Source organism: Odontesthes bonariensis, chromosome 4, assembly GCF_027942865.1.
Source record: "Odontesthes bonariensis isolate fOdoBon6 chromosome 4, fOdoBon6.hap1, whole genome shotgun sequence".
In the NCBI taxonomy this organism is placed as follows: domain Eukaryota; kingdom Metazoa; phylum Chordata; class Actinopteri; order Atheriniformes; family Atherinopsidae; genus Odontesthes; species Odontesthes bonariensis.
In genome coordinates, this window is record NC_134509.1 from 22,187,530 (window position 1) to 22,201,152 (window position 13,623).

At 45.3% G+C, this 13,623-nt stretch overlaps 2 protein-coding genes across 2 annotated transcripts; both read left to right on the forward strand.

Moving 5' to 3' along the window:
- Nucleotides 1-654: 654 nt before the first annotated feature.
- LOC142379337 (uncharacterized) lies at nt 655-9,838 on the forward strand. Its single transcript, XM_075464479.1, has 4 exons — nt 655-735; nt 4,994-5,435; nt 6,560-8,257; nt 9,110-9,838. The coding sequence occupies exons 1-4, from the start codon at nt 688-690 to the stop codon at nt 9,460-9,462; spliced, it is 2,541 nt and encodes an 846-aa protein (XP_075320594.1). The 5' UTR covers nt 655-687; the 3' UTR covers nt 9,463-9,838.
- Nucleotides 9,839-9,958: 120 nt separating this feature from the next.
- Nucleotides 9,959-13,548, forward strand: timm10 (translocase of inner mitochondrial membrane 10 homolog (yeast)). Its single transcript, XM_075463520.1, has 2 exons — nt 9,959-10,179; nt 12,467-13,548. Exons 1-2 carry the CDS (start codon nt 10,109-10,111, stop codon nt 12,660-12,662), a joined length of 267 nt encoding a protein of 88 aa, XP_075319635.1. The 5' UTR covers nt 9,959-10,108; the 3' UTR covers nt 12,663-13,548.
- The last annotated feature ends 75 nt before the right edge of the window (nt 13,549-13,623 follow it).

The following is a 13,623-nucleotide window of genomic DNA, read 5'->3' on the forward strand; positions in this document are numbered from 1 at the left end:
AATGAACGTAAGATAAGAAGGTTGCATGAAATGCCGGGTCATCTCCACAGCAGACAGCTTGCTTTGTGATTGTGGAGGTTGCATCTCTACTGAAGTGTCACTGAGCCACAGCTGGTTAATATGCATTCATCTGTGTGTGAAATCGCTCCAGGGATGAGAAGAGGGCAGAGGAAGGCAGGCTGTAGACGGGGCCTGCTCTGACCTCCCTGCATTTCCAACTTTGATGAGTCGATTTCTGTCTTGCATAATCTTAAATTATGTACGTATCCTTCCAGAGTCAAAAACCTTTAGTCAGTTTAAAGGTCGGTAAAAAACACGTTTGTCAAACTCTCTGATTCAACCTTCCCTTTGCAGATGATCCTTCATACAGAAAGTGCTAATAGCTGTCTCAGAGTTTATTTTCTCCTGTCAGGGTGAGAACAGCGGCAGAGGAGTGTGATCATCGCCTTCTCTCTGTGTTTGAGAATAATTTAGCACAAACTTGCTTTGTTAAACTTTGTGGAGAGTTGGACCGTGAGCTGACGGAGGAACCGTGTCGGTGTTGGTGCAGATCAGGATCACTTTAGGGCAGGTTATAAGCAAAGAAGGCGTTTCTCAGCTTTTCCAATCTCACTGCTGTGTTTCCTCTCGTCTGTGCAGGTGAAGCTGAGGAGGAGGACTAAAGGAGAAGGGTGGGAGGTTGTGAGCATGCAGGACACAGATGAGGCGTTGTCGGTTCTTACCTCCGTAAAACAGGTGGAGAAGTCTGAGTGTGACCAGTTTGAAACATATTGCATCACTACATCATAAAACCACATCCTCCGACGAATACAGTAAAAAATGATTAGTTTTGGTGATGTATGGCAAATACGGACTCCATTAGGTTCCAGGATCATCAGCAGCACAATCTACAGTAAAGGCTGGGGTACCAACTGAAGCGTCTGCAGTTTGAACACAACAACTCCGTCTTTTAGGGCTCTGAAAGATCACGGCATGACAGATTTGTCTCGTGGCGATCGGAAAACACCGACTGTTACCTTGATGTGTTGAGGAGACGCTGCTGGTTCTGGGGAGAACAGAGTAGAACTGATTAGACGTGCTGATGGTCTGGTGTACTTTTAAAAGTGGCGCTCTTCTCTCGGAGGATGCAAATGTTTTGTCAATTCCTAACTTGGTTGGTGTAGACCGGCTGCTACGAGACTTTTACCAGAGAGCCTCGCCTGCTCCACCTGAGATGAAGAGCCCCACAGCTCTTAAAGGGATAGTTCACCTCTTTTGACATGAAGCTGTATGACATCCCATACTAGCAATATCATTTATGAACATTGACTTACCCCCTGCTGCATCCTGTGAGCCAACTTCCGGCCTCGTTTTGGCGTTGACGAAGGTAGTCCGGCTAGTTGGCTTCGTATCACTCTGGGCTGTGTAAACTGTGCAGACCGAAGTGCAGACCGAGTAGTCCCCTGCTTCCGAGCAGTAAACACAGTAACAGGTGCGGCTATCGGCAGGTGGCAATCACGGAGTGATATGAAGAGAGGCAAAAATAGCGCCAAGTGATTGTGAGGTCTGACTTTATCTGGCTGGATGATTTTGTGATGCAAATGTATTACTCTTTTGAACGCATATTGTTTTGAGAAGCAAAACGCTTTATTTTCGGGACCCTAGCAAACTAGCCGGACTACCTTCGTCAACGCCAAAACGAGGCTGGAACTCGGCTCACAGGACGCAGCAGGGGGTAAGTTAGTGTTCATAAATGATATTGCTAGTATGGGATGTCATACAGCTTCATGTCAAAAGAGGTGAACTATGACTATCCCTTTAAATTACTCTTTTAAAGTTTTATCTCATTTGAAAAACTGACATGAAATAAGAAGGTAATTAGAAAATGAGTTTAAAAATCGAATGCTCTGCTAAAAAGAACTGGTCATAGTCATCTGTGGATTGTGGCGCCCTCAAGGCGTCATGGAGGGTATTCCACAGATGTGGAGCAGCAGCACAGAAAGCCCGGCCCCCCGCGATGCTGAGACAGGTTCTGGGAATGCAGAGACCTGTTTCAGTGAGTCGAGCTGACGAGTTGCTACGATTGTCAGTCGAAAAAGATGCTTGTTCAGAGATTTCCAGTAAGGAAGATGAGCACGAGCAGGTGATTTTTAAAGGGATAATCCAGAGTAAAATGCACTTTAGATCAATTTACGGGATGATTGGGAGTACATACGTTGAGTTGACATTAAAATCATGTCATTGGGATGTGTTTTGAGAATTTCGATTTGACCGTTTTTAGCCAAAAGTCGTTAGCCTGGAGGTGACGGGGGCATATCATGTCACCGCTACAAAACGCTATTTTCATACCTCTTCTACAGCTCCAAACAACATAACACTTACGTGGTAGTGAGTAGAGGGTCCCTAAAGCCAATCCGAAGTGTCCCGAGGTCTTCATGTGGTCGGATATAGAGTCCAGAATGAATTTAATCAAGCCAGTACCTGCTCTTCTCTGCTGCTGAATCAGAGCCTCTTCCATCAACAGGAGGCTACCTCACGCGAGACATCACGTAAAAAACCCTTCCGTCCTCAATAGTACCGTTTCGCTGGTCTAATAATGGTTTTCGTTACTTGGGCATTCAAATTGCACTATCTCTTTCTGATCTGTACCGAGTAAACCTTACCCTTTTGATAGATAAGACAGAAGCTGACTTTGCCCGCTGGTCAATTTTGCCCATTTCACTCGCTGGGCAAATAAGCTTGGTGAAAATGGCGATTCTTCCTAAGTTTCTTTACATGTTTCAGCATCTTCTAATTCTTCTCAATAAATCGTTTTTTTGTTTAATTAGACAAATTGATTTCAAACTTTTTATGGGCTGGGAAGCCTGCCAGAATCAGTAGGTCGGTTTTACAGTCCCCCAAAGAGAAAGGAGGATTTGCCCTCCCAGTTTTTAGGTATTATTACTGGGCCGCAAATGTACAGAAACTGGTATTTTGGATGAATGATGAAGAAGACACTATGCCGGCTTGGGTTCAGTTAGAGAAAAAGTCCTCCCAGTTCTCACTTCGCTCAGTCTTGTGCTCACAACTTCCTTTCCCGCACTTAACTAACTGCCCTGTTGTATCCACTTCTTTCAAAAATATGGAACCAACTTAGGAAACAGCTCGGCCTTTTGCACTAATCTGCCTTGACATCAGTGTTTAAAAACTTTATGTTTGGACCATCATAGGATTCAGTATTCAAAGTTTGGCATGATAATGGAATTAAATCAATTGTAGATCTTTATACTGAAAATGTATTCTCGTCTTTTGAACAGCTATCTGTCAAATACCACCTTCCAAAACACAATTTTTTTCGTTTTTTTCAAATCCGTGACTATGTTAAGATGCTGTTTCCTTACTTTCCGAATCGCCCTCCAGAAACCCTATTAGACTCTCTCCTTTCAATTGATCCCAGTCTTAGAGGATGTATTTCGGTTCTATACAAGCTTATGCTATCAGAAACATCAACATCTGCAAATGCAGTCAAAACAGCTTGGGAAGAGAATCTTAACATTGTGTTGACAGAACAACAATGGACTTCTGCACTGGCTCTGGTGCACTCAACTTCCATCTGTGCCCGGCATAGACTAATTCAATGCAAAGTTGTTTACAGAGCTCACTATACCAATTCACGGCTAGCAAAAATGTATTCCTCTGTAAATGATGCCTGTGGCAGATGTCAACTTTCCCCTGCTAATCATTCACACATGTTCTGGTCATGTCCTAAGCTGAAACCATTCTGGACAGGAATTTTCAATTCCCTATCCGAAGCATATGGGTTTCTGGTTGCCCCTAATTCAGTATCTGCAATTTTTGGTATCCCCCCTGTTTCTAACCTGCCGAAAGCAATGAAACAAGCCATAGCTTTCACCACTCTACTCGCTCGAAGGCTGATCTTACTGAATTGGAAAGTCTCTCACTCCCCTTCACATGTCCGCTGGGTGCGAGAAGTGCTCTACAACCTCAAAACAGAAAAATTGAGGTTTACTTGTAGAGGTTCTACCAAGTTATTTCATGCTACATGGGATCCCTTTTTAAGGTATTTTGATTCCTTAGCTCTGTCTGACATTGAGGATATTTAAATATCTGACAAACCTGTAAGTTTGAATTTTCTATGTATTTGTACTTAGTTGTTTAAACTAATATTCTTAATCATTTACCCCCTCCTTATTTATTTTGTATTTATTTATTTTTTTGTTGGCCTGTGGGTGGGATGGGGGTTAACAGAATTTTTGCGGCTACTGATTGTATTTATTTTTATTCTGACCCAACAATGCCTGTCTTATTATTTTTAAAATGTTCGATAAACAAAGTTTAAAAAAAAACAAAAAAACGGTCAAATCGAAATTCTCAAAACACATCCGAATGACATGATTTTGACGTCAACTCAGCGTATGTACTCCCAATCATCCCGTAAATTGATCCAAAGTGCATTTTACTCCGGATTATCCCTTTAAGGTGGGAAAAGGCCATTCTTTCTAACTGGAATGGCATTCCAGGTGATGCTTATTAAACCAATTAACTTGAATCAACACGCAACACATTTACTTTTTTTCTTCTGATAAACACTTCGTAATTTACTGGTAATTTGTAGAAATGACAAACAAAAAAGCTCAGCTCGGTGACTTCCAAAGCAGCGCCGAGGTTTTCCTGTAAATGATTCTGTTGGCGCCAAAGCATCTGTTAGTAATGCAGTTAAGATGGAGCAATATTTTTTTTTTGTTTGATACCGATTTGAGCGGTGTTCCTGTGGCGGTAGCTTCAGAAACGTGAGCAGCGAAGGTGTATTTTAAAGCATTTCTGAGGAGTTGAGCCTCTAAACTGCATTCACTGAAAGGGCAGATAAGAAACGAAAGTCGAAAAAACTTAAGCAAAATGTGCTAATAATCCAATATCTGTTTCAGTTCACATCCAGTGATGACATGAAGTGTTTTGATTGGAATAAATCTGAAGGTAAACTTGTATATTTGACTTGTTACTCATCTTTCCACAGGGTTGCTCCAACCAGAAAGCTCCTCAGACAGTCTGCAGAGACGCCCCGTTTCCTCCCTCTTCTGTCCACTCAGTTCAGAAACCAGAGACCCAGAACCGTCAACCTGTTGTCTCTACTTCCCCCAAAACGCCAAGCTCGGACCCCGACCAGAGCGACGAGCCGGAGTCGGCGGCGCCCCCTCCGCCTCAGGGCTGTGTGGAGACTGACGAGCAGATCGAGAGGCTGTTGGAGGACATCATGATGGGCCTGAATATTCTGCCCAACATGGATGATAACTGCAAGAAGTCGCAGCTGAACCACGACGGAGCGCCGGCCTTCTGCCACGTCCCAGGCACAGAGGGCGGTGTGGAGCAGAACCACATGCACGCTGGGGTCGGAGCAGCTGGGTGTGTGTTCTACCAGGATCTGGGAACACGGAGCACACACTCGTCAGCAGAAACGGGTACAGGCGTGAGATGGTTTCTGCGACTATTTTTAGAGGGAAGGACCAATTGTTGGGAGTTATGTTTTCACGTTGTCTTTAGCATGCGAATAAGTAGATTAAGATAATTTCACACGAGTTTTCCAGATTTGTTCTTTGTTTTATTCTAAATTTCACACTAATGTGGCCCAGAAGAGTGAGACAACTTCTTGTTTCTCTGTGAGAATGAGCAGAGTTTTGTCTGATCTGCCTTGGGTCTAAACCCAAAGGAATTGACCCTCCTGCAGTCACTTCCTGAACGGTAACGCTCTGCTTTGAGACTCTTATCGGTTCGTATAGATCAGCTTTGTAAGTGATCAGACCTGTATATGTTGGCGGCACCTTGTCGACACGAGTTCATCTCATCTCCAGTCTCATTCTGCTGTTACCCTTATTCAGCTGATGGTTGGAAACTGATCTTTGCATTTCTGCAGCCTGAGGACCAGCTGTTAGCTATGGAAATAATTTCCAGAACTGGGCCGTGTCTTTGCTATTTCAGGTCTAAGAACCACATGGTTCAGGGGCTGGGGGGGGTGTAATGATGAAACTTTGTAATTGAGCCTGTGTAAAAATAAACTGGTTCTTAGAAGGCAGCACGGTTAGTTGATGAGGGGTCTGACTAAAGACTTCAGTGCAACCTGTTGTTTAAGTCGGCAGCTTTCACATCTATATACCAGCTGTGCTCTCCTCCTTTATTATGAACCTTTTTTCAGAGTAATCTGTCACACCTTTAGCTCTGATACCTCCGTGTCAGCCTGTGTCTGTAAAATGAGTGAGCTCCTCACCCCAGCCGAGGTGTCCCGTGTCCTCGAGGCCGGAAATGTACAAGTCCAAAATGAATTTTCTCCTGAATCACGCTCGTATGCTGAGTAAATCCACACCACCCCACCTTTGTAGCTCCCCTTGTTTTTCAGATCAGGTGATCACAGGAAAAATACTTTTCATAGTTCTCGTTTGACTTTATTCTTTAGTCCACTTTAATTACTGTATTTCTGCTCTGTTTGTTTCAGTTATTTATCTAACCCCCCCACACACGTGAACACAGATCACCTCAGCTATCATCATTCCAGATAAACTGATCCATCATTTTCCCACCTGTCATCCAGGTATCCTTTGTTGTTTTGGAGCTCAGAGCCAGCCGAGCTGCCCAGGCCTTCCAGCCGCACAGCCGGATCTTCTGATACCGCAGCACCGCTCTAAGTTTGAATCATCAGTCGGATCAACGGGGCAAAGTGAAGCCATGAGCTTCCAGGATGTGCTTTCATCCAAAAGTGAAAATTCCCTTGGTCTTGTACCCACCCCGAAAGAATCCGCCGTGCCTTTACCTTCTTTACAGCAGCCTTCCTCCCAGGAGGATCCGACCGTTCTGGATTTTTTACCTCTTTTGCGTGGAAGTGAAATGCACTCTGAGCAGACTCTTTCCTCATCTTGCATAGATGACTTGAGGCTTCCTGGGCGTCTCTCTCCATTAGAGCCACGTACCTCTGCAGCACCAGATGAGCCTCTCCCCAACAGCTCAGCCAACCCTGAAGGTGAGCCGCAGAGGCAGCCGCTGCTGCACAGGCGACCGTGGCTCACAGAAACCCCCGGGTCTCTGCAGTTTCCTCTCAGGGCTATCGCAGCGGACAAAAGTGCATCTCCACCACAGGATCCAAACGACAGCGTTCACTCGAGTCACGACTTCGAAAAGGAGAAAGAGACGGAGAAAGAGACGGAACTATCAGCAGAACTTAAATCTGAGCCCAACAAGATGAAGGAAAGTTTAAAGTGCACCCAGCATGACGCCACAGAGGATGCCGAAGCACCTAAACGGAGGAGGAGAAGGTGCAGAGGTCTGGCTTCCAAAAAGTCGGAAGTCAGTGATGGAACCAAGACCTTTAGTTTCGTGAGTTTGTCGAGTAAGAAAATGCTGGTGAAGGAAAGGGAGACGACGAGCACCCCTTCCAACAAGTTCTGCACCCGTTTAAGGAAACTAAAAGAAGCCCCAGCTGTGAGTGAGAAAACCAGAGGGCCCGAGGCTCTCAGTGCCGGGCAGACTCGGATCAGAACCAGGGGCTTTGTGAAGAAATCTCAAGAGAATGCAGGTAACACAATCCCAGAAATGTCTCGGGTTTTAATACCAGTCATTCACAGAGCTGTAGTAGTGGATGAACAAGGACGCTCGCTGCCGAGGCGTAAACGTGGAAGGCCGTGTAAGATGAAGCTGGAGGAGAGCCTTTCAGGTAACCTTCCCATCATCACTGAAAACAAGAGCCACGACGAGGCCGGTGAGCAGCAAGCAGACAAGGACGCTCCACAGGTGGAAAAGGACGAAAAAACCAAGAAAAGGGGCAGAAAACGGAGGATGAACCCAACAGAAGCAGCAGCAGTTCCCCAGAAGAAGAGCACAAGTGACGAATGCTCTGTGAAGGCTGAGGGAGACGATAAGGTGAAAAAGGTCGACGCACCTGAACGCTCGTGGATGGTCACTCTGAAGGAGTTTCAAAAGCTTATAAAGCGGCAGCACTCAAAAACAAAGAAATCAAAAGAAAGCCAGGACGTCTGTCAACCTGTAAGAGAGGAAAAGGCAAAGGGAGGGGACACGCTGGATGGATCAGCCAATGAGGCGGACATGGACATTAAAGATCAGGTGCCTCTGAACGTCTCCGTCGATGAAAATCACAACCAGCTTTCCAACGCCGCAGCTGCTCAGCGTAGCAGAACCCATCACGATGACACAAACGGCTCTACTGGTTTGTTTGGTCACCCGGTGTCGTCCTCTGGTGTCCTGGAGGAAGAGCAACCACTGAAGAACCCCGATGAAGGTACTGCAAATGTTCTCTTTTTCTACCGTAAGGATAGATTTATGGTTCTGACTCGCAGTGAACGCAACAGAAACGGCGCCATGTGCCAATGCTGCCACCTGAAGTCTGCACAAAAGCAGGCAGCTGCGTGTCAGGCTGAAATCTGACTGTGTTGGGCACATCATCACATGTGTTGTGTATGTGTGAACAGCTGCAAACAGACAGCAGCTGTGATCAGCTGTTCACCCAGTGCAGTCATTTAGTTTTTTATTTAGAGAAATGCTTCTGCTCTGTCTGACCGTGGATTCATGTTTTCAGCTGCTCCCACCATCACTGTTCTGATCTGTGTCTGTTGGCTTAAAGGTTGGGTAGGGGATCTTTTTCTTGAACATTTTTTTACATATTGCTTGAAATACTCTTCACACCCCCATTGCAACCAATTAATTAAAAGTTTTGACATTAATATGAAAAGTTTTAGTGGCCTCTAGAACGTACAATCTAGGAAAAACAGTGACAGTGAAAAACAGCTGATCTTTAAATACTTCCAACCTGTAAAGATTTGTCAAGTTTGAACCTTGCCGAATTTTGCAGAAACTGCGCTGACGTTGTCATGCAATTACCAAGTAAGTTATGCCTGGATGCTGTTAATTAGAGATGGATGTAGACGCATCACTTTCTGCTTTGCAAACCTATGTTTTCAAGCCTGGAGTCACTTTTTAGGTCTGTTTGGAGCCAGAAGTGGGAAGAGATTTGGAGAAGGTGAAGCTGGGGAATGATACCGTCTTTAAAGGCCTAAATTGGAGCGTAAACTGAAAAAAAATGTTTTTGTGTCTCTGTTACCCTAAAGTGTTGTTTTTATCATCATTTTTGCAGGAACGTTCTGCAGCTCAGGAGGATCGGATGCAACGCAGTTTGCCAGCAGCGACGAAGACGCACCTCACAGCGACTCCCGCGTGCCTCCACAAAACAAGACGGCAAACTCTTCCCCCGACATCCCGAAGAAACTGGGTCCACCGGCTTCACTGGCTGATGAGATCAGCGTGAGCTCAGACGGCAGTCAAGAAGAAGAAGAGGAAGAGGAGGTGGATGTGCTGCTTTACTCCCCAGAGAAAGGACCCCTGAACACAGGGTGTGAAGATGGACCCAGCAACATGGTCCTAATATCAGATGAAGAAGAAGAGGAGGATGTGAATGAGATTGATGTGACTGGAGATGAAGGAGAGTAATATTTACCTACATGCATATTTTTTACTGTGAGTTCAGCACTTCTGTTGTGCCAAGTCACTGTTTGGCAGTTATTACCTTTGTATGTGCAGAAATCAGCCTAGTTTTTCACGCCAGTTTAGTTCAGTATGTGCGGTTAAAATGGGTGTTTAATTCCCATTAATAACACGAAAGTGGAAAAAGTTCTTGTTTGCATTTTCCACGTTTGTCAATTTTCCACTTTTTACATTTTCTGTGCAGTTGATAATTTCAGACTGATTAGGTTAAAAGCACTTCATGTACGCAATTATTGTGTAAACGTTTTTGTTTATTTACAAAGCACATCGTGTTTTATGTGAAGTACATAAATATGATCGATTAAAACCAGTTTTCATGAAAGTGTCGTTTCTTTTTCTTCTCCAAACGACTGGTTTATAATTACAGAAACTGACCGCTAGAGGGCGCGCTGTCTGTTACACTTGTCTTACTCGTTTGAATTAAACTTTATTGAAGCGGAAGTGTGGGAGGAAATGCTACACACGTGTTTTCTTGCAGATTTTTGAAGGTTACAGGAGAAGCAGCGGTTAGGCTTTTTGTTGACTGTCCGTAGAAGTGGGTCACCGGGACGGTGTGGTTGCAGAGGCCGGGTTTAAGCACGGAAACGCGGACATGGATCCCATGAAGGCGCAGCAGCTGGCGGCGGAGCTGGAGGTGGAGATGATGGCTGACATGTACAACCGGTAAAGCCTCAACAAGCTAAACACGCTAGCGGTCTGATCTGTACATCATAAATTATGTGTCTGTTACCTATCGCTGCCTTTATTTATAATCGTTAACTAAGCCAAAGTGTTTAAAACGCAATTCTACTGTTTTAATATAGCAATCAAAGTAATTTAATTTGGATGTTTAGTGTTAAAGATTTAAATCTGCTCATCTAATGATTAGATCATGGCTTGATTTACTCAGACGATGTCTTTAATATTAACAAAGGGAAAACAGCCTCTATCAGTTGTTAGGTTTCCCTTATTAAATATTTAAATATTTAGTTCTTACCAGGACTTAAAATGACTCGAATAAAACCTCAGATATACAACAACATGACATTTTAGATTGTCATAATGGATGGATGGATGGATAATATATCCATCCATCCATCCATCATCTTCCGCTGGTCCGGGGATCGGGTCGCGGGGGCAGCAGCTTGAGCACAGAGACCCAAACGTCCCTGTCCCCGGTCACTTCCTCCAGCTCTTCTGGGGGGACCCCGAGGCGTTCCCAGGCCAGCCGAGAAACATAGTCTCTCCAACGTGTCCTGGGTCTCCCCCGGGGCCTCCTCCCAGTGGGACGGGCCCTGAACACCTCACCAGGGAGGCGTCCAGGAGGCATCCTAACCAGATGCCCGAGCCACCTCATCTGACTCCTCTCGATGCGGAGGAGCAGCGGTTCTACTCCGAGCCCCTCCCGGATGACCGAACTTCTCACCCTATCTCCAAGGGAGAGCCCAGACACCCTGTGGCGGAAACTCATTTCGGCCGCTTGTATTCGCGATCTCATTCTTTCGGTCACTACCCACAGCTCGTTACCATAGGTGAGGGTAGGAACATAGATTGATCGCCTTCTGGCTCAGCTCCTTCTTCACCACGACGGGCCGGTGCAGAGCCCGCATCACTGCAGACGCCGCACCGATCCGACTGTCAACCTCCTGTTCCATTCGTCCCTCACTCGTGAACAAGACCCCGAGATACTTGAACTCCTCCACTTGGGGAAGGATCTCATTCCCGACCCGGAGAGAGCATTCCACCCTTTTCCGGCATAAGACCATGGTCTCAGATTTGGAGGTGCTGATTCTCATCCCAGCCGCTTCACACTCGGCTGCGAACCGCTCCAGTGAGAGCTGAAGGTCACGGCCCGACGACGCCAACAGAACCACATTGTCCGCAAAAAGCAGAGACCCGATTCTGAGGTCGCCAAAACGGACCCCCTCAACGCCCTGGCTACGCCTAGAAATTCTGTCCATAAAAATTATGAACAGAATCGGTGACAAAGGGCAGCCCTGACGGAGTCCAACCCTCACAGGAAACATGTCCGACTTACTGCCGGCAATGCGGACCAAACTCTGACACCGGTCATACAGAGACCGGACAGCCCATATCAAGGAGTCCGGCACTCCATACTCCCATATAACTAAGCTGAAACCGTGTGGAAAACTGAACAACAGTACTTACAGCAGTGGTTTACCGTGTGATGATCTCAGTGTCTCACATCAGCTTCAGTTCATTGAGCTTTGCAGCATTTATTTTATGGGCAGCTCTTTTAGGGTCCCTTCGCAGCATTTCAGCAACGTTGACATGGACCAACGTTTGAGTGCTTTTTTTTTTTTTTTAGGGAAATATTCAATATTTTAAGATTAGTATGTTGACGCTGTCTTTAGCTGCTTCAGACGTTTTGAAATGGAGATTTTATTGAAAAAAAACTGCAGGTTTCTATGAGGTTTTAAATCGGTGTTTAGGTTGTGTAATGATTATTTTTCTTTTAAATGGCACATTAGTTGTATATGGGATAACTGGAAACCTCTCTACGGGATGGCTGCAGTCCTGGACCAGCTGACATCAAGTCAGATGAGCACAAATGTAATTACCAGCAATCTGAAATTTTTTTAACATGAACTGAACACAACAGTCACACAACAACTGCACTGCTTTCCTTTCATTCCTGTAGGTGTACTGGAATCATCCATCATCCAAAACGTATCGTCCATATTATTTTCTCTTTCTTCTTAATGTGTATTTGTATTGATTTTGAATAATCTTGTATAACAAAACTGCCAAACACCACCTGATAAAAGAATCTGCATTGTGTTAAGAGTACGTTGAGTATAACGGAAAAAGCTCCTTAAAGGTTGTTTGTGTTTATGTCAACACCACGTGCATTTGAACATAACGCACATGTCTGCAGACCTGAGAGCACTGATGGGGCACGATGAAACGACTTGTTTGATGTTTGTCTCCTGGCTTCCTCTCCTCCCAGAATGACCAACGCCTGCCACAGGAAGTGCGTCCCACCACATTACCACGAGGCAGAGCTGACGAAGGGCGAGTCGGTGTGCTTGGACCGCTGCGTGGCCAAATACCTGGACCTTCACGAGAGGCTGGGACGCAAGCTCACAGAGCTCTCCGTCCAGGATGAGGAAGTGATGAGGAATGCAGCTGTTGGGAGCGGATAGAGACGCTGATGAAGGAAGCGGAGCAGCACTGTGGGGAATTCTAAGTTTAAGGGAGGGGGATTAGCTGTCGGGATGAGAGACTTGTGTCTTAATTAGAATAATAAATGAAAAAAAAAAAAAAAAGTTCATGGTGATGAGGGTCCATTGGGATGAACTACCTCCTCTTCTGCATCAGAGGATGAAACAAACGCAGCAAAGGAAGCGGCAGAGCGCTCGGTGGATCTGGAAACTGCAGCCTCTCTGGATCTTTTACTAATTTCACATCCAGCTCGAGGTGTCACCTGCTGGGAACTGACCGCAACCGAGGAAGGCCTAATATCATCTCTGATTTACACTTTGTGCTTGTTTTCCTTTTGTCCAGAACTGTTGTTACTGTTGGTCCCGTGTTGGACTGCATATGTGGTTATAACAAAAAAACCACAAAGAGTGACTTAAACGTAGGCTTTGAGCTTTTATCATCATTTAAACTTAGGTGACTTTATTCAGTGTAAAGGCATGGGGAAGTAAAACTGGCTCTTATCATGAGGTCGTAACACAAGACGACATTCAGGTAGAGACGGTTTATTAATGTCTAACCTGCGGACATCGTAGCATCTACCTTCTGAAACTCATTAGATGGATGGATCGGAGCATGGATTATGTGTGGCAGTGTTGGTTGAGCCAAAATGTTTTTTTTTTTTTTTTTTATTTGAGACGCATGCATAGTTTACCCTTTTTTTTGACAGGTTGGTGCTGTTATCTCACAGACGGATGTCCTGGACTTGTTGCTGTGCTGTGTGTCGGTGGACCATGTTTGTGGTGTTTCTTTTTCATATGCGAGCCACGGCAGTGCTGTACATTGTGTTACTTCCTCTAATAAAACGGCATCATCCTTTATCGTCACGTGCGAGTGTTGTCTTGTCACATTACGCCTGCTTGTTGTGGAAGAGGCGGGGCTTCAGAAAAGCGCGCCTGCGCCTTT

What these genes read in the sequence shown, in the direction of transcription:
- LOC142379337 (XM_075464479.1), top strand. Translation starts at nt 688, where the DNA reads ATGCAGGACACAGATGAGGCGTTGTCGGTTCTTACCTCCGTAAAACAG. An exon ending in TTCTTACCTCCGTAAAACAG is followed by an intron (nt 736 to 4,993) that starts GTGGAGAAGTCT and finishes ATCTTTCCACAG; the next exon opens with GGTTGCTCCAACCAGAAAGC. An exon ending in ACTGAAGAACCCCGATGAAG is followed by an intron (nt 8,258 to 9,109) that starts GTACTGCAAATG and finishes TCATTTTTGCAG; the next exon opens with GAACGTTCTGCAGCTCAGGA.
- timm10 (XM_075463520.1), top strand. Translation starts at nt 10,109, where the DNA reads ATGGATCCCATGAAGGCGCAGCAGCTGGCGGCGGAGCTGGAGGTGGAG. An exon ending in ATGGCTGACATGTACAACCG is followed by an intron (nt 10,180 to 12,466) that starts GTAAAGCCTCAA and finishes CTCTCCTCCCAG; the next exon opens with AATGACCAACGCCTGCCACA.